The sequence below is a fragment of the Muscardinus avellanarius genome (assembly GCF_963383645.1).
Source record: "Muscardinus avellanarius genome assembly, chromosome: 2".
In the NCBI taxonomy this organism is placed as follows: Eukaryota; Metazoa; Chordata; class Mammalia; order Rodentia; family Gliridae; genus Muscardinus; species Muscardinus avellanarius.
The window spans coordinates 75,845,788-75,870,994 of record NC_137787.1 but is presented as its reverse complement, the minus strand read 5'-3'; the positions used below and the strand labels follow the sequence as shown (position 1 = coordinate 75,870,994).

The 25,207-nt window shown below is 36.3% G+C and overlaps 2 protein-coding genes across 5 annotated transcripts in view; one reads left to right on the top strand and one right to left on the bottom strand.

The window, feature by feature from the left end:
- Positions 1-10,840, top strand: part of MARCHF7 (membrane associated ring-CH-type finger 7) — a gene marked incomplete at both ends in the record, with an annotated part of 30,610 nt that extends 19,770 nt beyond the window's left edge. For 3 of the 4 annotated variants that reach the window (XM_080689216.1, XM_080689217.1, XM_080689215.1), the window contains 4 exons: positions 3,106-3,215; positions 6,467-6,580; positions 8,194-8,242; positions 10,782-10,840. In XM_080689216.1, coding sequence (XP_080545342.1) covers positions 3,106-3,215; positions 6,467-6,580; positions 8,194-8,242; positions 10,782-10,840 — 332 coding nt within the window. Of the gene's footprint in view, positions 1-3,105; positions 3,216-6,466; positions 6,581-8,193; positions 8,243-10,397; positions 10,478-10,781 lie in introns of those variants that run through there. The other variant, XM_080689214.1, reaches the window with a different exon arrangement.
- A 2,770-nt stretch (positions 10,841-13,610) lies between these two features.
- Positions 13,611-25,207, bottom strand: part of CD302 (CD302 molecule) — a gene marked incomplete at both ends in the record, with an annotated part of 28,456 nt that continues 16,859 nt past the window's right edge. Inside the window, 4 exons of the mRNA XM_080688961.1 lie at positions 13,611-13,804; positions 21,144-21,170; positions 23,170-23,343; positions 23,989-24,105. Coding sequence (XP_080545087.1) covers positions 13,611-13,804; positions 21,144-21,170; positions 23,170-23,343; positions 23,989-24,105 — 512 coding nt within the window. The remainder of the gene's footprint in view (positions 13,805-21,143; positions 21,171-23,169; positions 23,344-23,988; positions 24,106-25,207) is intronic.

Genomic DNA, 25,207 nt, shown 5'->3' with positions numbered 1-25,207 from the left:
CCTCTGCCAGCATATTTTTACAGTAAACCTTTTTTTAATTAGCAAAAGGAGTACACTCTAAGAAGTATGGTATAGTAAATTCATAAATCAATAACACAGCTGGTTATTATTATTCAGTACTATATACTGTACATAATTGTATGTATATGCTTTTATAACTGGCAGTCGGATAGGTTTTTGACACCAGCATTATCACAAACTTTGAGTAATGTATTGCACTGTGATGTTACACAGCTATACCGAGTCATAGGAATCTTTCAGCTCCATTACTTTTTTTAGGGGATCACTCTCATAATGTTACTATCTTGTTGACTAAATGGTGTTTGGCTGCATAGTGAAAATCTGACGTAACTTGATTTGACCACAGTTTGATATGTACTGCTATCTTGGACTTTATGCTATATTTTATTCTTTTACATGTACTGTTTTATATTAAAGGAGATATAATATTTTTATGTGCTCCTTGAAGACAGGGTCTACTGCTTAATCTCTTCTGAGTCTCAAATGTTCTGCTTATTTCTTGAAACCAAACACTCAAGAAATGTGAGTTGGTATGAATTTAAACCTCTTTCCTTATTCTAATTTAGGACATTTTTCAGTTAGAAGCCCTATCCTAAAAAGAATAAGAGAAAAGGCTACATGCTTTAAAAATTACCGCCTATCAAATTGGAGCCAGAAGCTTAAGATAATCAAATGTTGAGTATATCTGAAACTTTTTTTTTTTTTTTTTAAGCTGAGGCTGTCCACGAACCTGGATCCTTCAGTCTCCACCTCCCAGATGTTGGGATTACAAGCATGCGCCACTATGTCTGGCTATTCTTTGTTTTGAAACAGTCTTACTGAGTTGCAAAGAGCCTCACTAAGTATCTGAGGCTGTCCACAAACCACAATCCTCCTGCCTCAGCCTCCCAAACGCTGGGATTGCGAGTGTGTGCCACCACTCCTGGCGGCTGTGGTGGCTGCTGCTGCTACTGCTGCTGTTGCTGCTGTGTCATTGTCATCATTGTCGTCGTCTTCTTCTTTAATGAGAAGATGTATATAAAGTAAAAAATGGTTTCATTTTGACTTTTTTTTTTTTTTTAAATTATACCAGGAATTGAACTGAGGAGTATTCTGCCTCTGGCCTACACTTCCAGCTCTATTTTACTTTTACTTTCTTGCAGTACTGGGGATTGAACCCAGTGGTGTTCTTTGAGTTATACCCCAAGCCCTATTTCTTATCCTTTATTTTGAAACAGGATCTCACTAGTTGTGTAGGGCCTCACTAAATGCTGCCCACGAACCTGCAGTCCTCCTGTCTCAGCCTTCCATATATTAGGATTACAAGGATGTGGACCACCACACCTGGTTTATTTTTTATTTTGAAACAAGGGCTTATTAATTTGCAGAGGGCCATGATAATTTGCTGAGGCTGGCCATGAACCTGCTGTCCTCCTATCTGGGTCTCTCAAGTGCTGGGATTACAGGCATGTACCACCACACCTGTCCCCATTTGGAAAACCCAGGGACTTTTCTACCTCTGGACTAGACTCTCAGACCTAGTTTATATTTTATTTGGAAACAGAGACTTACTAAGCTGGCTTTGGTGGTACTGGGGTTCCTGGAAGCCCTTCTACCTCCAGGCTACACTCCCAGACCTATTTTTATACTTTTTTAAAATTTTGGAAACAGGGTCTCTTAAGCCAGCACAGCTGGCTTCCAACCTGCATGATCCTTCTGTCTCCGCCTCCCAAGCACAGAGATTACAAACAAGTGCCACTACGCCCAGCACTAAGCTGGCTTTGAACCTGTGCGATCCTCCTGTCTCAGCCTCCCAAGGGCGGGGATTACAAGTGTGCGCCACCACGCCTGGCTGGACTTGTTTTTAATAATTCAGTAGCACCCAGTACATTCATAATATTTTGCAACCATCACCACCATCTCTGCAAAACTTTTTGACACTCAAGTGAGAAACTATACCCAGTAAACAGTAACTCTTTACTTTCTACTTCCCCTCCTCTCCATCCCTGGCAACTTCTGGTCTGTTTTCTGTCTGAATTTGCCCATTCTAGATAACGTCACGTAAGTGTGGGAAGTGAGAATTCTACCACCAAACCACCAATGCTCTTATGTCACATAAGTGGATCACAAAATATTTGTCTTTTTATGTCTACTTTATTTCACATGTTTTCAGAATTCAGCCTATTTACATGTATCAAGATTTAATTCATTTTATGGCAAAGAATTGGGTGGGTGGGTAGGTTGGTTGGTTTGTTGTTTTTGTGGGGCTTGGGATCAAATCCCCAGGGCATTGTACATTCTGGGCAATCACTCTACCACTGAGCTATATCAGCAGCCCCCAAAGAACTGTTTATTGTCTAGATAAAGGATGGATCCACTTTCCCCCTCCTAGTTAGCAGGACAAGCCCATTCCTTAGATTCCACAAGATCTTGGTATAGGCTGTCTGAATAAACTGGCTGAGTATGTAATTTAGTTGTTTGAGATGCTTTATCATTAAATATTGTTTTGTGGTATGGCAGTGTACTCGAGGAGGAAGTAGTAAGTACAAATGACAGTTCATTGCCTCTGTTAGCTTCTCACAATCACAAGGGTATATGCGTATCAAGAAGGCGAAAAAAATATCTTAAGTCAAGCCGAGCGTGGTGATGCACGCTTGTAATCCCTGCGCTTGGGAGGCTGAGACAGGAGGGTCACACAGGTTCGAAGCCAGCCTCAGCTACTTAGTGAGGCTCTCAGCAACTTAGTGAGACCCTGTTTCCAAATAAAGTATAAAATAGGTCTGGGAGTATAGCCCAGAGGTAGAAAGCCCCTGGGTTCCACCCCAGTAACATACACACACATACACACACACACACACACACACACACACACACACACAGTCATCAAGGATTAAATAATCATAGGGCAGGACCGGATGTACACTTAGGGCAGTACTGGCTTGCTGTAGTAACTTTATCTCTCAGCTTCTACCTTTCTCCTTTCTTCTTTCTCCATTTTCCCCGTGGCCCTTAGGATTTTCTACATTTAAAACCTAAAACGTATAAGGGAAAATATTTTGTGAGGACAGTCTGAAACTAAGCTTTGCTTGTCATTTAATTTTTCAGGTTCTTCATTAGAGGCTGTAACCACCTGTGAACTCTGTAAAGAGAAGTTGCAACTTAACCTGGAGGATTTTGATATTCATGAACTACATAGAGCTCATGCAAATGAACAAGTTAGTATATTTTGCCTAATTTGGTAAGTGTCGATTCTATGCTTAAAGGACAGGTCTTGAAGAAAAGATTATCTTGGTCAGAAACCCTGCATTAAAATAATAAGCTAGGTGTGGTGGTGCACACCTGTAATCCCAGTATTTGAGAGGCTGAGACAGGAGGATCTTAGGTTCAAGGATAGCCTCAGTAATTTAGCAAGACCCTCAGCACCGTAATGATACCCTGTTTCAGAACTAAAAAAGAAAAAAAGGTTGAGAGTTTAGCTTGGTGGTAGAATGCCCTAAGTTCAATCCTTAGTACCTCAAAACAAAACAAAAAATAATAGTATTCTTAGAATAATTCTGCTACTGCATCAAATGTTTATAACGTCATAATTTTTTCTTAACTTTAAGTGAAAAACATTCATGGTACAGGTTTTAAGTTTATTAAGATAAAACTTGTCCTGTTCCCTAAGTAAGACTGAAAATAAAGCTTGGGAAAGTGGTACTAGGCCAGTGTATTTCACCAGAACTACATTTGAGATACTTAAATAAGATTTTAATGAAGAGCTCAGTGTTTTTTTTCTTGAAGGAAAAGTCTGGGAAAAAAGTGAGTCTAGAACCAAAGTAAGTGTGGTTAGTAAACTTGTGATGAAAAGAGATAGGATGACAAATATGAGCTACTTGACCCTCCGTCCTATTTTATATTGAGGTGAGGTTTGCACATCAGGATTATTTTAAAGGGAACAATTTAGTGGTTTTAGAACATTTTACAATGTCACACAACTACAATCTCTATTTGATTCCAAAACATTTTCATGACTCTAAAAGAATATCATGTAGCCATTAAGCAGTTCACCCTCACTCCCTTCTTTCAGCCCCTGAATCCACAATCTGTGTTGTATTTAATGGATTTACCTCTTCTAGATATTTCATATAAATGAAATCACCAACATAAGGTCTTTTGAGAACAGTCTTTATTGTGTGTGTGAGAGAGTGAAGGGGAACACTATAGATTGGACCCAGTGACATTCTACCTCTTGGGTATACACCCTCAACACTTTTTTTTTTTGAAATAGGGTCTTGCTAAGTTACCACACACTGTTCTCACCTCAAACCTGTGATCTTCCTGTCTTAGCCTCCCGAGTACTAGGATAATAGGTACTACGGAGCCCAGCTCAGCCTTTACTTTTAAAATAAAACATGGGAATAATGGATCCCCTCTGAAAATCTGATTATAACTATGGATCCATCTTACAAAATATATAGTTGCACAAATTATGTATATAACTTAAGGGATTCTCAGAGCCCTTGCAACTAATTGTTAATGTTCAGGCTTAAGAAGTACTGATCTAAAGAATGAAATATTTGTAGTATATATAGCTTAAATGCTGTATCTAATACCAGTATTTTATTCTCTTATGAGCCAGTTGTCCAGAAATAAAATTACTTTCAGCAAGGAAATGTCTTAAATCCCCAAGGAGTCTGTGTAGACAGATGGAACATTAGTATTTTAAGGAATAGAGAAAAGAATATATGGAAAGATGGAATAATGCAGGTAGACAGTATTTGTCTTTTTTTTGTTGCAGTACTGGGGATGGGACCCAGGGGCATTCTACCTCTGAGCTACATCCCCAGCCCTATTTTTTATTTTTTGGTTTGAAATAGGGTCTCACTGAGTTGCAAAGGGCCTAAGTAGCTGAGGCTATCCACGAACCGCGATCCTCCTGTCTCACCTCCTAAATGCTGGGATTACAAGCGTGCACCGTCACACTCAGCTAGTATTTGTCTTTTCAGAATGAGAGTAGGTTAAAAGAAATTTTTCTTACTATCTTTCTTCTTAGCTCATCCTGTCTCCTTAAACCAGCAGTGTAGTTTATATTTAGGGCAGATCTTTATTGTTCTTCAAGCATTTTAATGACTTGTATTCTTACATAATCTAGAAGTATTAGGAAATATTGGATGAGGTCATTATGAAGACAGCAGCAGCCTTGGTTAAGTTTCCTGGCTTTAATTTTTTCTGTGTGAATCCTGGGTTCTGGTGGTTCAACAGCCACCTTCCTGAGTAGTTTCATAGTTCATTTCCTCATTTTCCAGTGGCTTCATCTTTTGCAAGGTAATAACTATTTAAGATTTTTTTTTAATTCTTGATTTATAATACAGTTTAGGTTAAAAATTAGCAAAATAATTAAAGCATTTAAAGGAACTTAATACAAATTTCTCAGATGCACAATAGAACCTGATAATGTTACTTGCTAAAATTACTATTAGAAGTATGCAGTTCTTGCCAGGTGTGGTGGCACACATCTGTAATCCCAGTACATGAGAGGCTGTGGCATGAAGATTGTAGGTTCAAGACCAGCCTCAACAATTTAGCAAGACTTTCAGAAACTTAGCAAGAACCTGTTTCAAAACAAAAATAGAAAAAGGGCTAGGGGTGTAGCTCAGAGGTAGAATGCCTCTGGGTTCAATCTCCAGTACCATAAAAAGATTAAAAAAATGCAATTCTTCAGATAAATTTTTTACCCAAAAATGGTACAGTTGCTAAATTCGATTTTTAATAACAGTACATTTGCTGGTCATGGTGGTACACATTTGTAATCCCAGTATTTAGGACTCTGAGACAAGCGTATCACAAATTCATGGCTAGCAACATACTAAAACTTATGCAACATACTAAAACTCTGTTTTATAACCACAGAACAAGGATGGAAATGTAGTTTAAAACAAAGATAGTCTGACAGTTTTGCACTAAAGCACTATTTTTACCATTAAAATTTCTGTGTGAGTTAGTGTTACATTTACTAGTTTATTTGTTGTTGCCTTTAAGCTAAGCTTATTATATTATACAATAATAACACTTAACCCATCAGAATAGGTTTTTAGTAGTATTTGATTTAGCTTAAATAAGTAAACATGTAGTAGTCATTAGCCATTTGTAAAAGGAAATCTGTTACGAACTTTATCAAAAACCAAGGCATTTGTTCTACCACCAAATGATTTAAAGGTTAAACTCTTGTATAAATTATGTAAAAGAAGACTGAGAATAAAAAGGATTTTTATATCTGTTTGGATTCATGGCCTTAGTAGAAATTTAGGAAATTTTAAAGGACACCATTTTATTATTATTATTTTTTAATAGAAAGGCTTGCCCTACCAGGAACTGGATATGAGTACATTTCCTCTAGTTTATCAGGAAAATGTAACCATCAGTTACATTCTAATTTTTTTATTTTCCATTTTTTTCTTTTCTCCTATTTGCTTCCTTATTGAAGGCTGAGTATGAGTTTATCAGCTCTGGTCTCTACCTAGTTGTGTTACTTCACTTATGTGAACAAAGCTTTTCAGATATGATGGGAAATACAAATGAACCAAGCACACGTGTCCGAGTAAGTAATATTGGAGTGGGGAAGAGGGAGGGTATAATACAATAAGTGTTTGTCTTTGAAAGAAAAATGTTTTATATATCCTATTTTCTTTGGGGACTTCTTATTTTTAAATGTTTCTTAAAAATAAAGATACTGTAGATTTAATGGAAATTGCTGTCTTGCTTATTTTCTGTAACAAGCAACCTAATTTTCTCATAAAGCTAGAGAAAGGATTTTCTAGATCTTGAAAGTAATTAGAATAAATTTCAGTGAAAAACAGAGTTGGAAGCACCAAGGGTTAAATATTTTTTATAATTAAAAAAGGATCCCTTATTATTTAAATACAGAAACCTAAAATTGAACTCCAAAAAGCCCAAGAGTATGGGAAACTAACTTCAATGTATTCATATTATCCTATGAAACATTACTAGTATATTAATTTTTAGTGTCCATATTATAAACTATGTTAAGATATGGATGGATGGATGTAGTTGCTGTTAACTCTATACACTATTAACCATAATAGAACATTTATACTAGCTGCTTGTTTTAGGAGTTTGTAAGGACATGATGCTGTTTATTTCAGCATACCAAAGGAAACTTAAACTGCTACCTTAGCCATTTTGTGTAGAAGGGCCAAGGGGTCTGTCATAAATATCCAAGGGGTCTGTCATAAATATCCAAGGGGTCTGTTCATAAATATCCATCAAACTTTTTATAGAAGTGTTCACTTTGGTGATAAAAATTTTAGTAGAATCCATGTTAAGATTTAATGTTTTTATTTTGAAAATCATTCCATAATAGTGTAATTCAGTATATATATAAACTACTAAGTTAGTAAAATAATTTTGTCATGTGGATATTGTAAAAATGAGCCAATTCAGATTATCTTTATTGAGAGAAAACAAACTATATCTAGATTTCTCAATACTTCAGAAATCATGAGCCCCAACTTTATTATTTTTTTTAATTTATTTTTTATTGGTGCAATGTATTCATACATCATAGTGGTATAAAGAAAATACTTTTGTAGACATACATGCACATCTCGCCCAGTTAGCCCCTACCACGGTCCCCACCCCATTCCCTCCCCATCCCTCCTTCCCACGCTTGAGCCCCAACTTTAGTTCATGCCATCAAATGATTTCTAAAAAAGGTGTCTCAACTTTTAAGCATGAATAAATCATATAAACATGTAAGGTCTACAAAGTCATACCTTTGTAAAAAAAATAAAAGTTAATATATTAAGATTAATGTAGAAGTCATTGTTAGGATTTTTTAAAATACAGAGTTAAATTTTGGCATGTTTTTATTCATTTGAATCCAAATAGCAAGGGGTCTCCTCCCCCATTCCATAATTTTTTAGAAGTGTTACATAGGAAGACAATACCAGTTGGAAAAATGACTGTATCTGTTCCCAGTTTCAAGGAACTGGTTTCTATGTGATAACCATATAAAGCATTTAACAATAATATTCTTATGGTTATAATTTTTTATGTGGGGGGAGAAAGTACCCTATTTAAAGGATTAGAATGGTGTTTGACTTAAATAGAAATGAATCTCCTATACTGATTCTCTTTTTAGATCCATTTGCAACATTTAAACTACTGTATTTCTTTCTGCATTGTTTCTAGTTTATTAACCTTGCAAGAACTCTTCACGCACATATGGAAGATCTCGAAAGTAGGTGGAATTTCCCCTCCCCAGACTTGTTGAATTTACTTTTGCAAATTAAACCCAGAGAACAAAACCTAAGTATATATACTCTTTTCTACCAAATTAGTTTCATTTGTAGGCTTAATATCAAAATTGATTTAAAAAGTGGTTGGGCAGTTGATACTTTTAAACAGCATATTTTAAACAAATATTTTGAGGTATAGAAGGATGCAATATTTAACCACTAGTATTTTACTTTTACTTTTTTAATTATTTTGATTTAACACAAGACAAATTTACCTTTTAAGCAATATTTCTTAAGTTTTTTTTTTTTTAAGAACTTTTACTTGTTATTTAGCTCAGTTTGATCATAAAAAGTTTTGTTTGAGCATATAGATAGTTTGGGGGGAAAGTCCTGATTCTGAGTTCATTACAAAAGCCATAAGCTTAATAGACCTTTAATAGGTGAGTAGCTCCACCAGTGAGACACTGTTTCCAAAAAAAAAGACTGAAAAGTAGGACTGGGGGTGTAGTTCAGAGATACAGGGCCCCTGGGTTCCATCCCCAGTGCCAATAAATAAAGATTACATTCCAACATGAAGACCTTTATGTGGGCTCATAGGTACCTAATTCCCAAATCTTTAAAGGCATTTCATAACCTGCCTTTCTTAGAGTTCTGTAACACCTCCATGATGCTTCATAGCTGGTGGGCATACAGATATTGGTGTGTCTGGAACAGCTCTTGGGAAATCCAGATTACTTACCTGATCCAACCCCTATCTGTTCACCTTCTCATCCAATACCATAAGCTCACTCTCCCAGTACACTCATTGATGTGTTTGTAAGCATGTATTCTCCAGTTGATTCTATACACATTTTCAAAATTCTTGGGAGTGTTACATGTAGTTTGTATAACATTTTTACCTTTAGAGGAAGCTCAATATCTTTTGAAGATAGTTTGAGAATTTAGTCTTTATATAAAAACCTTTTAATTACTTGAATATTTTAAGACATGGATTTTTGTTACTGAGTCTGTACTAATTTTAAAAGGATTTGGGATAAAACCAGACCACATATTTTTTGTTTTAATTAGAATGTATGAAAATTAAAGGAATCAGTGGGAATTCATGTAAATTTTTTCTTTTATAACTTCTCTGTTTTGAACTCTTATATTGGTCATATTATATAAAAGTCTCTTGTTTTTAGTTACAATTTATACTTGTCATATGTGATGATAGTATTGTTTCAGTGTATTTCCCCCAGATTTCTAATTTTTTAGAAGTAGCATTCTCATTAGAATATAGTTTTCTAAACATAGTAATTTCTTTTTTTTTCAATATGCAAGAGAGAAGAAAAAATTAGAAGTGAAATAGACCCACACTCAGCCGACAGTGAAAGATGTGGGTGCTATAAATCCCAAAGTACTAGAGTATTAATGTAGTGTGAAAATTAACTTCAACTGAATTTTCTTCTCTAGAATTAATAAAATAGAAATCACACAAGAAGTTCCTAAAATAGAAATCACACAAGAAGTTTCTCTAAAAGGCTATTCTACTTTTTAGTTTGATATGTCTTTATGATTTAACATTAAACTCAAACATAGGTTTTACCTTAGTCATGAGCTGGGTATATGCTTGATGTCATTTATTAAAAATAAGTTTTATCTATAAATTTAATACTTTTTCTGTTCTATGCTCTGGGTTGATTGCACTTGCTTAATTTCTCCATTATTAATACAAGAAAAGATTACATTAAACCTTTCTGCCCTTGATAATAGCAGAGATGATGATTAAATGTTTCTTTCAGTGAACTTTTTTCCTTCACATGTAAAGCAGTCTACAGAATACATGGTGTTTTACTACTGTATCCTTCATAAAGACATTCTCAAATGATTTATTAAATCTTGAGCCATAGATGACTCAAATAAGTTGAGGTCAGAAATGTTATAAATGTTAAGTTTCTGACAGTTTGGAGACATGGGAATAATATCTCAACAGTAGTTTTTTACTGAATCCAATTATTTTAACTTGGGCTGTGTCTATATAAAGCTTTTTGACTTATAAAATAGAGCTTTTTCTTGGCATTGTATAGACATAGCTTTGATATAAATTGCAAGAACACCCATAACCTATTATTCTATGTACATTTTTTTTCATTCTCATCGGATGCACCAAACATGCAGCGGTAATAAGCCAGATTCTACTCAGGTGTGTGAGAGGACTTACCTTAAATTCACTTTTTCTCTGGTTTATATATCATTAGCTACTATGAACACAAATTGATCTCGGAAACGTTTTAGAAGATGCTCTTGAACAACATTTTTAAGCATTTCCATTTTATAAAAACTGTATAACATCACAAAAAGATGGGGGTGGGGGCGTTGTGGATGGGCATCACCCACAATCAAACCACCCTAACTCTATCATGATAACTTATCATTTTGACCAAACAGTATACTAAATTGGGATTTTTGTTTTACAAGTCATTGCTGTTCTGGCTTCATATTTACACCTCCCATTCTCATCCCCCTTAAAATCATCTTGATCATCCTGTTTTCTTTCAACAGCTTCAGAGGATGATTCTGAAGAAGATGGAGACCATAACAGAACATTTGATATTGCCTAACTTCGTTTAAGACAAATGGATGATCTGTGAACAAGTGTTTATTAAATCTGGCAATTAAGTATGAATTAATTTTGTGGAAGAATGCCTATTAAATATATTGACTATATAAAATGAATATATATACGTACATGTGTACATGTAAATATATATTCATTCTCAATTGTTACCGAATTAAAACTTTGCTGGACCTTTTAATACTGCCCAGCAAATCTGATGTTTGTAAACTGGTAATCAAAAGTATTTTTCTTTTAAATGAGTGGGAGAATATTGCCTTGTTTTCAGTATCTAAGCAGTGTCCATCAACCCTTTTGTTGTTGTTCTGATTACTGTAGTTGTATTTATGAAAAAAGGTTTGTGTTTTAGTCTCTTTGTAGTGAGAAAAGTGGGATATAAAATATGCTTTTGAAATAAAATGCCAAATGGCACCTAGTTTTCCTTTTAAAAATGCCTTAAGTTGCAATCACATTTTAATCATCATTTACTTCCAGTGTTTTAAAAAAAATTTAAACAGAAAGGTTATAAAAGAGCATTATATTGGGTTTCCAAATTTAATTTGAATTCTGATTCACTTAGCAATAAAACCTAATTTTAAAAATATATAAATAAAAAGATGTAGAAATGATGGATACGTTTTTGTATTGATTTTTCAAAATGCAGATTTGATAGGCTATAATATGTGTGGTATTCCTTTTAGGAATATTTACAGCTTTAAATAATATCAGAATTGCCTGTCATACTGTTTGGTTAAAAAAATTATTGCAATCTCAAGTTAATAGAATATTTTTAAATCCCACATTTCAAGTTTAAAACACTGGTTTTCAATGTGTTTTTTAGTGTTGTCACTTCTTTCTAGATAAATATGATATAAATAACTTGTTTGGATCCTTGTCATTTTTAGATGTTCCTTGGTAATTTTGAGCATTTATTTGATGATTATTAATATTTTTCACTACCTTTTGAAAAACAAATGACCATTACCTATTCAACAAGAATGGTCTACACTGTGGTCATGAGTTGTGTATACTTCCTGAACATTGTATTTTTCCTGTAAACACTCTTAGAATACATTTAAAAATATCTTCAGGTGGTTTCAGATTAAAGTCTGATGTTACTGCAACAAACTATTCTTTCAAACCTAAATAGAAACCATGTAATTTTTCAAATGTGAATGAACAGTTTGCCCACATTTAGTTTGTTGGTAGTATGTAAAACCTTGGTTTGAAATAAAGTGCATATTGATTGATTGATTTTATAGTTTGAATTGTTTCCTTTTAAACTGATGCCTAAAGAAAACTTTAGATCTTATAGCCAAGAATTTTATTAAAATTTCACATCCCGTTTTATTCAGCAAGGTTTCTAAAACATTTGCTGAACTCATGCCTATTATCTTTGCATTGCCTAACTTGAAAAACAATTTTCTTTAATGCCCAGCATGGTGGCACACATCCTTAATTCCAGTACTTGGGAGGCTGCAACAGTCAGATTGCAGGTTTAAAGCCAGCCTCAGTGACTTAGCAAGGCTCCAGGCAATTGTGCGAGACCCTATCTCCAAATGAAAAATAAAATAGTGCTAGTGGTGTAGAAAGATAGAATGCTCTTGAGTTCTATCCCCAGCACAACATGGAATGATTAGTTTTAGTTCTTTGTGTGTGTGTGGGTAGGGGGGTTACTAAGGATTGAACCCAGGGGCATTCTACCTCTGAGCTATAACCTCAGCATATTTTGTTTTATTCTGAAACAGGGTGTCACTAAGTTGCCAAGGACATAAGTTGCTGCTGTTGGCCTTGAACCTGTGATCCTCCTGTCTCAGCCTCCCAACTGCTGGCTATATAGGTGTGTGCCACTATGCCTAGCTGTTCTCATGTTATTAGAGGATAAAATTGAATGTTTTTAGAGTGTGCAATACATTTAGTAGAAATAGGACTCCGGGGGGGAAATTCTTTAAAGAGTCAGTAGTTAACTATTAACCTCATCATCAGCCTTCTCTGTGCCTTTCTGAACACAGATATTTTTTTGTTTCAAATAATTTGCAAAATTTTAATAATTTGTGATTAGGGCAGAATACTATTTGTGGTCCAAAATGATGTCTAAAAGCATTGTATCAGTGAAGGAGTAAGCTAAATCATTAAATTGGTTCAACTTAAATGTAAGAAAAGTAGGTAAAGCAAGTAGGCTGGATTTTTGGATTTTTGTTTTTATTTTTACATGGGTCATATAGAAAATGACATACATTCACACAGTGCTTGGTAACCTCAGATTTTTGTTAAAGCTTCACTTACTGGACTTTCAGCTTAAAGTTTTTACATTTGAGGAGCTGGTTAAAGCTTCTAAATTAAATTTAAGATCATTCCTTTTCTAAAACCAATTTTTATAGTTGGGTGTGGTGGCACACACTTGTAATCCCAGCATTTGGCAGGCTGAGACAGGAGGATCACGGTTTGTGGACAGGCTCAGCTATTTAGTGAGGCCCATTGCCACTCAGTGAGACCCTATTTCAAAGTAAAGAATGAAAAATAGGGCTGAGGGTGTAGCTCAGAGGTAGAGTGCCTCTGGGTTCAATTTCTAGTACTGCAAAAAAAGTAGAAAAAATAAAACCAACTTTTATAATGAACCAAATAGTTACTTTTTGTCATAGCATTTAAAAGTTACCAGAATAAAGAATTACTATAAAAGCTGTAGTTTTTAGTGTCAAGTTTTATATTAAAATCTTGCACAGAAGTCGCCAAGGCATTTGATGTCTTGATTTGAGGTTACCAAAAATTTAGTCAGATTAAACAGCATACTCATTTTCATCTTCAAGTACCAAAATGCAGTCGTCGTTATAAGGTGATTGGGATGAAGTTGAAAACACTGTGGTGAAACCAGAATCAGAATTTCTTTTGTAGAGAAACCAAATGATTGCACCCAAAACTGTCAGAATCACTGTGCTAGCAATCACCAAAGTTGATATCAAAATGTAGTTATCTGAAAAGAAAAAGAACATAGGAGATCAGAGAATACATATTTAAAGTGTTGCATTTAGAAGAAAAGTATAATTTCATCATGTAAGTATGCAGGATTTCTGACACATGAAATAATATACATTCAATATTTAGGTCTTTTAATTTGAAAAATGGCCATACTTCAAAATTTCAAGTAAATTTTGCAGTTCATTGTCCTACTGAAGATTGTAAAGTGCTTCACCAATCCTGTTTGTATTCCTTGGCGTTTTTTTGTGTATTTGTGTGTGGTGTTTATACTGGGGATTGAACCCAAAGGTATTTTACCTCTGAGCTACTGTACCCAGCCATCCCCCCCCCCCTTTTTTTTATTTTAAAAGAGGATCTCACTGAGTTGCTGAGGCTGGCCACAAACTTTTGATCCTTCTGTCTCAGCCTCCCAAGTACTGGGATTCCAGGCATGAACCAAGCTAGGTTTGCCTTTTCTTTTCTGAAGTAAGGTTTGACAAATACAGATGTTATTGATCTCTTCAGGAACAGTGGTATTTAGGGATAGGGTTTAATGGTTTGTCTGATTAGGGAATTTAGATTCAGGGGAATACTAAAGTTGAAGTTTTTTTTTTTTTTTGCTTTCATTTAGATAATACTATATATTTGTGTGTTCCCTATTCAAAACCGTTGTATTTTTTCTATGAAAATATAGTTTAACAAATTAGGGGAAATACCTGGTCTAGTAATTAGGGGATAAATACTTTGAGGAAATAATAAAAGACTGAACAAAATAATAAATTTTGTGAGTTTTATTTTCTCTTTAGGTGCATTTTTTTTTAATTTTGGAAATATACTTAATACGCATTATTTCAACTGGTGCTTGTTAAAAGTGGGACCTGGCAGAAATAAGATTAGTGAGATAAATCTACCCAAATGTTAGGTTTAGTAGAGCCATAATAAAGAAAAAAAAAATAGGGCAGGGGGTGTAGCTCGGAGATCGAAAGCCCCTGGGTTCCATCCCCAGGCCTGCCCCCCAAAAAATAATCATAAAAAATAATATAATAGGGCTGGGGGTGTAACTCAGGTAGAATGTCCCTGATTTCAATCCTCAGTACCATAAAAAATAAACAAGAATTATGTAAACTTGAGTTCAGATAGGATTCCTTCATTGTGTTATTAAACTCAACACAGCCCACTTTCAGTTTAGGGTTCTAGCTTTACCTGTATGAACACTTTATTTATTAATACATGGTCATAATAATAATCATTATCTACTTTAGTGATTGCCTAGTGATAGAAGAAAATAAACTTTACTCTGAAAAAGCAGTATAAGTATAAACCTGAAGGAGATGATATTTCCATATTTTATGTTAGGAAATCTACCACCAGTTTAATTTTGAGTGCCAGCTGTCTACATTTAACTATAAGGCACAATAACTTGAACAGATCCATTTTGTAAGTGACAGCAAGAACCTGGACTGTTCACCTTCGTTAATGCTGATCTAACCACTCTCCAGTGTAATGCCCACTTATCCTTCAAGATTTAACTCCTGGTTGTTACCAGTAACCTTTCATGAACCCAGTTTGGGGTAACTTCCCCTTTCCTGTATGATCACCAAACCATGTGCATCCTAGTATAACAGGCTTTTACTTTTTTCTGGTCTTAATTCTGCTAAAATACTGCCTTATCAGTGAAGCCTTCTCTAGCTACCCTGCTTTAAAAATACACACACACACACACACACACACACACACACACACACACACACACACACACACACACACACCCCTCCCTTTCTCCCTGCTTTTGGGCTTATCCTTATCCTGCCTTCAGTACTACAGTATTATTTCATCTGACATGCTGTTATTTTTTTTGTTTGTTTTCCCACTTAAAATGTAAAGTTGAAAAGCAAAACTTTTTTCTTGTTCATTGCTCTGTGTTGGATTATTAACTTTAGAAGAAAGCCCGGCACATAGTATTTTCTAAATTATACATCTTTAGATGATACAGATGTGCATACATAGATGTTTCAAAGATAACACTCCCTGGAAACCAAATGTCAAGTCATTCCTTCTAGCCTTGATGTGGTTAGAGGCCCATCATAGACCTATCTGCTCTTTCTAAACATGTTTCAATTTACGTGTATCCTTTTAATAGCACACTGCTAAACTGTCTTAGTTCTAGAAAGTATATAATGAGAAAACACTGAACGGCCCTACTGCACAGCCCTTCAATATTTCTCAGCTGCCATTCTGTCTCCATGTTTCTGAACATCCTTAACACTGTTTTTCTTGATTAAATATCTTTAAAATTCAGAAGTTACATTCACAGTTCTGTAGCATTAAGTACATTGATATGCTACATTGCCACCATCCATCCAGAAGAACTCTTCATTTTGCAGAACTAAACTACTAACTGGGTACAAGCTTACACCCCAGCACTTGGGAGGCAGAGACAAGAGGTATGTTTGAGGGCTGCAGCACACAGTAACTTAGCAAGACCCTGTTTCAAAAAACAAATAGGGCTGGGATGTAGCTCAGAGGTAGAATGCCCCCTTGGTTTCAACCTCCCAAAGTACACAAACACAGACACACGCACGCAAACACATGAAAACTAGCAGTACCTATTAAATTGATAACTACCATTCTCTCGCTCCCTCAGCTCTTGGCAAACACCATTCCAATTTCTGTCTATATGAGATAATTCTAAGTGCATTCTATTTTATTTAATCCATTTGTCTATATATTTCCATGCTTGGGCTATTGTGAATAATACTATCAACAAAGGTTTACAGAGTCCTTGCTTTGAATTATTTTGAGTATATCTCTAGAAGTAGAATTGCAGGGTCATACAGTAATTGAGTTTTTTTTCTTTTTTGGCAAACCTGGGGGTGAAACTCAGGGGTATTCTACCTCCCAACTATACCCCTGGCCCTATTTTTTATGCTTTATTTATTTATTTTAAAGAAAGGCAGACTGCCACGTGCAGCGCCTCATTTGGAAGTGTCTGGAGTCTTGGGAGCTTGACTACCCTACGTTCTCCTACAAATGGACCTTGAGAGCTTGTTTGGAGGTTCTAGCAGGGGAGTGTAGCTACTCGTATACCCTTGACCAAAGACCGGTCCTCCTCTGTTCGGGGAAGGTCGTCCTCTTTGAGCGCGCAGCTTCGGGAGGGACACACATGGAGGGTGAGGGAGGAAGGGGTCACCCGCCTAGCCAGCCAGATCAGCCGAATAAACCCTGGCAATCAATGGGGTGACAGATGTCGCAGCCAGATCACCCTCACCTCCTTTATGCTTTATTTTGAAACAGGGTTTCACTAAGTTGCAGAGGCCCTCACTTAAGTAGCTGAGGCTGTCCACGAATTGAGATCCTCCCGTCTCAGCCTCCCAATAACTGGTAATGCAATCTTATTTGTTTTTGAGGAGTTGCCATGTTATTTCCCATAGCGGCTGCATGATTTTTACATTTCCAAAACAGTGCATAAGGGTTCCAGTTTCTGTATATCCTTGCTAACATTTGTTGTTTTCTTTTTTCTTTTTTATTTATTTATTTATTTATTTATTTATTTATTTATTTATTTATTTATTTATTTTGTGGGTCTGGGGATGGAACCCAGGGGCATTCTACCTCCGAGCTACAAACCCTGCCCTATTTTTTTATTCTTTATTTTGAAACCGGGTCTCACTGATTTGCAAAGGGCCTCACTAAGTAGCTGAGGCTGTCTGCAAACCATGATCCTCCAGGTCTCAGCCTCCCAAATATTGGGATTACAAGCATGCACACCCGACTTTCTCTTTTTTAAATAGTAACCAGGTAATGGGTTTCAGGTTGTTCATTCTTGACTTTTTAAGATGCTACACATTTCCTATAGAAAAATGAGTGCTCTTCTATATGTACACATTCAACACATTTTCCTCCTTTATCATAGTTCTATCACAGCAACCCCTAAATATAGAAAATACTTATGGTTCATATATGTTAAATTTTAGATACATAGGACTCATATCCACAATTTTAAGAATTCTTGTAAAAACTAACCAAGAAAGGCAACCCAAAGAAAGATGTGGCCAAGAGAACAAACAGTTCACAAACAAAAAGGTGCTTAGCATCATTGGGAAAATGAAAGTGCAGTAGAATCACTACACACCCCTTCAAATGGCTAAAAGAAAAGAAATTGGCAATACCATGGTGGAATGATGTGAAGCAAATGGGACTTTATACCATGACAGTGGAGACAAACATGCTGCAGCCATTTTGAAAAGTTACACGGTGGTTTCCAATAAAGATGAACACGTAACTGGGACATAGATAGGAATTGTGAAATATACTCAAAATGAAAGGCCCTACATGGACATGAGAATGTAAGAGGCGCTACTCATTAGTTACAAGGTTATAAATATCTGAAAAGAAAATGAACAGTGATGTATAAGATACTTTAAAGCAATAGAATATAGTGGTATATACACAATAACATAGACAAGTCTAAAACAATGCTGAGTAAAAGAAGCCAGGTAAAAGTACACAATATAGAATATGAAGATGATAACAAGTAACTTCATGGTGATAGAATTCACAGCAGTGGTTCCTTCCCTCGGGTGGATGAGTGGGTGGTAATGTGGACATTTCTTAGGAAAGATAATGATAGAGCTTTGTGGGTGACAGAAATATTGGATGTCTTAATTTGGTACTTACACAAGTGAATACATAAACATCAGACTACATTTGTTAATTATACCTCAAATTGTATGAACATTAAAACTATATTATCGAGCTGGGCGTGGTGGCACACACTTGTAATCCCAGCATTTGGGAGGCTGAGACAGGAGGATCGTGGTTCGCAGACAGCCTCAGCTATTTAGGTCCTTTGCAACTCAGTGAGACCCTGTTTCGAAATAAAGAATAAAAGCTAGGGGAGGGGTGTAGCTCAGAGGTTGAGTGCCCCTGGATTCCACCCCCCATAGCACACACACAAAGAACTATTTAGTTGATAAGAGTATAGAAATATCTTAACTTGTATTCATCACATTGCTACTAGAAATGTTTTAACAGTTTAACTCCTATAGTCCAAACACAGTTTTAATCATTTCGGTGCATTTTTTCAATCCAACAGTTGCATTCCATGGAATCTACAGATAAACATGTATTTAAGCAAGGTGATTCATTGCAGCATTTCATAATAGTAAATGTTTGAAGACAACCAAGTGAGCCAGGCGTGGTGGCACCCTGTAATCCCAGCATTCAGGAGGCTGAGACAGGAGGATCACAGGTTTTAAAGCCAGCCTCCACTACTTAGGCCCTTCGCAACTTAGTGAGATCCTGTTTCAAAATGAAGAATGAAAAATAGGACAGGGGGTGTAGTTAGGAGGTAGAATGCCCCTGCGTTCCACAGCCAGACCCACACACACACAAAAAAAAACCCGAAAAAAACCAAGTGGAAATTTGAATTTCTTAAATTATGTATATTCATACATTAGAAAAGTATGCGGTTACAAAAAACAACAACGGAAGATTGATCCATTTATACGTAATGATGACAGATCTCTAAACTGTACTAGCCAAGTTAAAGAGCCAAAGTAAATCATCTCAGTTCTGCCGGGCGTGGTGGCGCACACTTGTAATCCCAGCATTTGGGAGGCTGAGACAGGATGATCACGGTTGGCAGACAGCCTCCGCTACTTAGTGAGGCCCTTTGCAACTCAGTGAGACCCTGTTTCAAAGTGAAGAATAAAAAATAGGGTTGGGGGGTATAGCTCAAAGGTAGAATGCCCCTGGGTTCCATCCCCAGTACCGAAAATAAAAAATCATCTTAGTTTGCTTACATTAGCCAAGGAGACACTAGAAAGTTAAGGAAGAAACTAAATGGTGCCCAGTAAAAGACATCATACTGTGGGTGGAGACAGTGTTTGCTTTACATAGTTTTTATTTTTGTGGTACTAGAGATTGAACCATCAGCCATGTAGTAGTAGCAGCAGCAGCAGCAGCAGCAGCAGCAGCAGCAGCAGCACTTGGGATTGAACCCAGGGGCATTCTGTCTCAGATCTATACTCATAGCCTTTTAAAAATTTTGTATTTGCAATCAGAGTCTTGCTAAGTTGCTAAGGTCTTGCTACATTACTGAGGTTAGCCTTGAACCTGCTATCCTGTCTCAGCCTCTTAACCCTAAGTACTGGGATTATAGGCATGAGCCACCATGTCAGACTTAATATTTAATTTTTGTTTTTGTGGTCCTGGGAGGTTGAACCCAGAGGCGGTGTACCTCCAAACCACACCCCAAGCCCTACTTTTTTTTTTAAAGCCTTGCTAAATTGTTCAAACTGGCTGTTTTTTTTTTTTTTTCTTTCTTTTTTCTTTTTTTCTTTCAGTACCAGGGATTGAACCCAAGGACATTGTACCTCTGAGCTACACCCCCAGCCTTATTTTTAACTATTTTGAAACAGGGTCTCACTAAGTTGCAGAGGGCCTCACTAAGTAGTAGAGGCTGGCTTTGAACCTGTGATTCTCCTGTCTCAGCCTCCCAAGTACTGGGATTACAAGCATGCGCCACCACACCTGGTTCTCAGGCTGGTTTTGAACCTGAGATCCTCCTGGCTCAGCTTTCCAAGTACTAGGATAACAGGCATATACCTCTGTGCCCAGCTTAGTTTTGATATTTTACTTATTTATTTGGGTACTAGAGGCTGAAAGCAGAGGCATTCTTTCTCCAAGCTACATCCTCAGCCCTATTTTTATTTTGAAACAGGTCTATTTTTATTTTGAAATTTTATTTTACCGTGTGTGTGTGTGTGTGTGTGTGTGTGTGTGTGTGTGTGTGTGTTAGTTACTGGAGATTGAACCCAGGGGCATTCTACCTCCGCGCTATACCCCCAGTCCTTTTTTTTTTTTTTTCCTTTACTTTAAAACAGCGTCTCACTGAGTTGCAAAGGGCCTCACTAAGTAGCTGAGGTGGTCCGCAAACCGCGATCCTCCTGTCTCAGCCTCCTGAATGCTGGAATTACATGTGTGCGCCACCACACCCAGCTTCTACAGTAGTATTGTATTTTATTTATTTATTTATTTATTTAGTTATTTATTTAATTATTTACTTTTGGTGGTACTGGAGGTGGAACCCATAGGCTTTCTACCTCCGGGCTATACTCCCAGACCTATTTTATATTTTATATTTTGGAAGCAGGGTCTTACTTAAGTTGCTGAGAGCCTCACTAAGTAGCTGAGGCTGGCTTCGAACCAGCGCGATCCTCCTGTTTCAGCCTCCCAAGCGCAGGGATTATAAGCGTGCACCACCACACTCGGCTACAGTAGTATTTTAATGTACCTGAATTTTAATACACTTTTAATAGTGGAAAAAATTACAAGACTGAAATATTACTTACCTGATAAATATTTCTTGTCATATGGAACTAAAATACAAAAGAAAATAAAAATTTTAGCTATGTTTTATTATAAGTTGACTTTAAACACTTTCAATTTGCTATATCTGCTTTGTCAGCTATCTCTGTTAATCCATTTTGAATTTAGTTTTTAAAGAAAGATATAGGAAGCCAGGCATGGTGGCACAGACTTATGATCCCAGTACTTGGGAGGCTGGAATGGGATTGCAGATTTGAAAACAAACTTAGCATGTAGTGAGACCCTAATCAACCTAGCAAGACCCTGTTTCAAAATAAATATAATATAGGGCAGGGGGTATGGCTCAGAGGTAGAATGCCCCTGGGTTCAGCCCCCAGTATCTATCTATCTCTATCTCTCTCTCTCCTCTCTCTCTCTCTCTCTCTCTCTCTCTCTCTCTCTCTCTCTCTCTCTCTCTCTCTTCTCTTTCTCTCTCTCTCTCACTCACACACACACACACACACACACACACACACACACACACACACACATACACACACACACTTCCTTAATAAAATGAATTAACTTGGTTGGTGGGGAAAAAATAAGGGAAATTGAGAAGAATGCCAGTAAATTGAAGAAAATAAGAGAATTCTGGCTGGAGAGTCTGGAAAAAATGTAGTAAAAATTAAACAACTGTGATTGTACTGCATAAGTATAAATTTACTCACCATTTCTGATGTTTTAGAATTTTCTTTATATAATGATGTCCTGAGTATTGCACATGAAAGCCAATTTTTAAAAAATCAAATATTTGAAATTAGACTCTACTACTATGAAACTGACAGATACTTATGTAACAACTATAAAATTAATTATAGTCAAGGACTTTGCTGTGGTGAGTTTTAAAAAAGTGTAAATTTTAGAAGTAAAAATAGGACTGGCCATGGTGGCGCACACTTGTAATCCCAGTACTTGGGAAGCTGGTACAGGAGGATCTCAGGTTCCTAGCTAACCTCAGCTACTTAGTGAGTCCCTCTGCAACTTAGTAAAATTCTGTTTCAAAATTAGGAATAAAAAATAGGGCTGGAGAGTTAGCTGGGAGGTAGAATGCCCCAGGTTCCATCCTCAGTATCGCAAAAAAAAAAAAAAAAAAAAAGGAAGTTAAAAGAGTAAGTAATCAGTCAGATGTATAGTGGTTTACAGCTAATGTAGAAGAGAATACTAAGGACACAAAATTGGGAAATGGCTGTTGTGCTTCAAACATCCCAAATTTGTATTTAGATAAGTTTCTTTACTGAGAAAGGACTCTCCAGAACTTTAAACAAACTTTGTGCACTGCTTAACAAATAACATCAAAAGAGTGTTGTGAGACAGAACAATTTTGTTCTTTAACATACATTCTGATGGCTCAGAAGAAAATTTATATTTTAATCCAGAATATATCACGAAATATGATATAATTTTTGTTTGTCGGAAGAGAGGGATGTTAGTTCTTATGAGGAATCTCATTCCTTTTAAAGTAACATTTGAATTCTGGAATTATACAGTTATTCTTCACATCTGCTTAGTAAAATTACATGCAAAAGGATACGGTAATCTTTTTTTTTTATTTTTGGTGGTAACTGGGGTTCCTGGAAACCCTTCTACCTTCGGGCTGTACTCCCAGACCTATTTTTTATATTTTTTATTTGGAAACAGGGTCTCTTAAGACAGTGTGGCTGGCTTCGAACCTGCATGATCCTCCTGTCTCTGCCTCCCAAGCATGGGATTACAAGTGTGCACCACCACGCCCGGCATGAAAAACAATTTTTGATCTTTTGGGAACTCTTAGGAATAAGCAGATAGAATTGAATTATGCCTAGTTTGTGTGACCTAGTCCTATTTCTGAAAGGTAAGAAAATTATATACTTGATTTTTCAAGAGACGTGATAACATACCACCCTACTATATTCTTAAGTCTTACTGCCTCTATTTAATGAACAACACCAATTTACAAAAATTGTTTGAAAACCAGCCCTTATTTTCATACCTCTCTTAGAATGGGAGACGATATTTAGTTATACTTACTAGCTGCTTTACAAAGTGTTCCCTCCACAAAAGAACCTTCACAATCTCTTTTTCTCCATTCACCAGTCTTGGTGTGCAGAAAACCACAGGTGTCAACTAGATCCTCACCATCTTCTTGTTCTGCCCATTTGTCATATGTCATATTTGAATTATCAAACCATTTGAAACTTGCATCTGCCAATTAAGGAGTATCTTTAGCATTATTACAGTTTTAAAAGATGTTAAAGCCAAAGAAAAAGGTCTAGATTATACGTAGGGAATTACTAAGGAATATACGGCTTACATTTTTGGTTGTTGGACTAAAATTAGGAGGAAAATATTCTGTATGCAATCAAATCACCAAAAGATACTGAATCATAAGGGTTCTATAAAAAGTCTCATTTTTGTAAAGAAAATATATTCATAGGGGTATTTTTTAAAGTTTAAAATATTAATGACAACCTTAGTAATTTTATATCACTTGAAAATATTTACATATGTACTTTATAGGTTTCTGTAGTGATAAAAATGCATTTATATAACCTCATAAGGATAATTTACTCTAATACTATTAACTGCTGATACTAATACTAACTTTTATGACTCTGCCATATTAGCAAAAATGCTAAGCCTAGGAACATATTTGAATCCAGATGAGGATCAGCCATGTCTCTCATTTGTGAAACACACTAAGAGAAAAGCTGTGGTACAAGTCATGGGTACACAAAAGAAAATGTGATACCTGGAGGCCACAGGAAGCATCAAAATGAGGAATCAAAAAACTGCACTAACGTCAAAGGAAGAAAAACAGTCGTGTCTCAGGAGATGAGTAACACTTACCATCTGTGTCATAAAACATGCCCAGGAGGACATTGTCTGGGCCCTTCCATCGCTTCTTCAGAGTTTCCATTATAAAAGCATTTTCTTCTTCATTATGTATGCTTAGCATGTCTGCTCCTGAAATTTTTAAGGAGAATGAAAACACATGTTCAAGACAGGAAGGCTGCAGCAATTTATGGAGGCCCTTAGCAACTTAGTGAGACCCTGTTTCAAAAAGTAAAGAATAAGCCGGGCGTGGTGGCGCACGTTTTTAATCCCCGCGCTTGGGAGGCAGAGACAGGAGGATCGCGCAGGTTCGAAGCCAGTCGTGCGCGCTGGTTTAGGAGACCCTGTTTCCAAAATGAAAATGTAAAAATAGGTCTGGGAGTGTAGCCCGGAGGTAGAAGGGCTTCCAGGAACCCCAGTACCACCCAAAATAAATAAATAAATAAATAAATAAATAAAACGAGTAAGCCGGGCGTAGTGGCACACGCTTGTAATCCCTGTGTTTGGGAGGCAGAGACAGGAGGATCGCGCAGGTTCGAAGCCAGCCTCGCTAGCTTAAGAGACCCTGTTTCCAAAAATAAAAAATTATAAAATAGGTCTGGGAGTGTAGCCCAGAGGTAGAAGGGCTTCCAGGAACCCCAGTAACACCAAATAAAATAAAATAAAAAATAAAATGAATAAAATAAGATAGGGCTGGGAGTGTAGCTGAGAGGTAGAATGCCACTAGGTTCAATCCCATGAGGTATATAAAAAGTATGTGTCGTATACATTTCACCTTTGCATCTTTTAAAAGAGGCAATTTTTGAGGCAGAGGAACCAATAAATTTAACTACAAGAGGAAAGAAACTATAGGCCCCAAATCACAACATACCATATTGTTAAAGAGGAATGTAAAAAACTGGAAACTGTCACTCTATTATAAATATAAAATGAAAAGATAAACACCTTAAATAAGGGTTAAAAAATGGTCTCAGACTGTTAAGGCAATTTGGCCTCCTGAGAAGAAATACAACATAAGAACTGTGAAAACTCAATCTCACTACTAAAAAGATGAAAACATTAAAATCGTCTGGCTTCACTGGAGAAAAAATAGGAACCAATAAGCAGCTAGTCAGAGTAAAAATAAGTATAACCTTTTTGGAGAGAATTTGGCAAGATGTATCAAAAGCCTTAAGATAAATATAACTTTGACCAGCAATCTTTACTCATCCTCCTTCTCTTCCTCTTCCTCCTC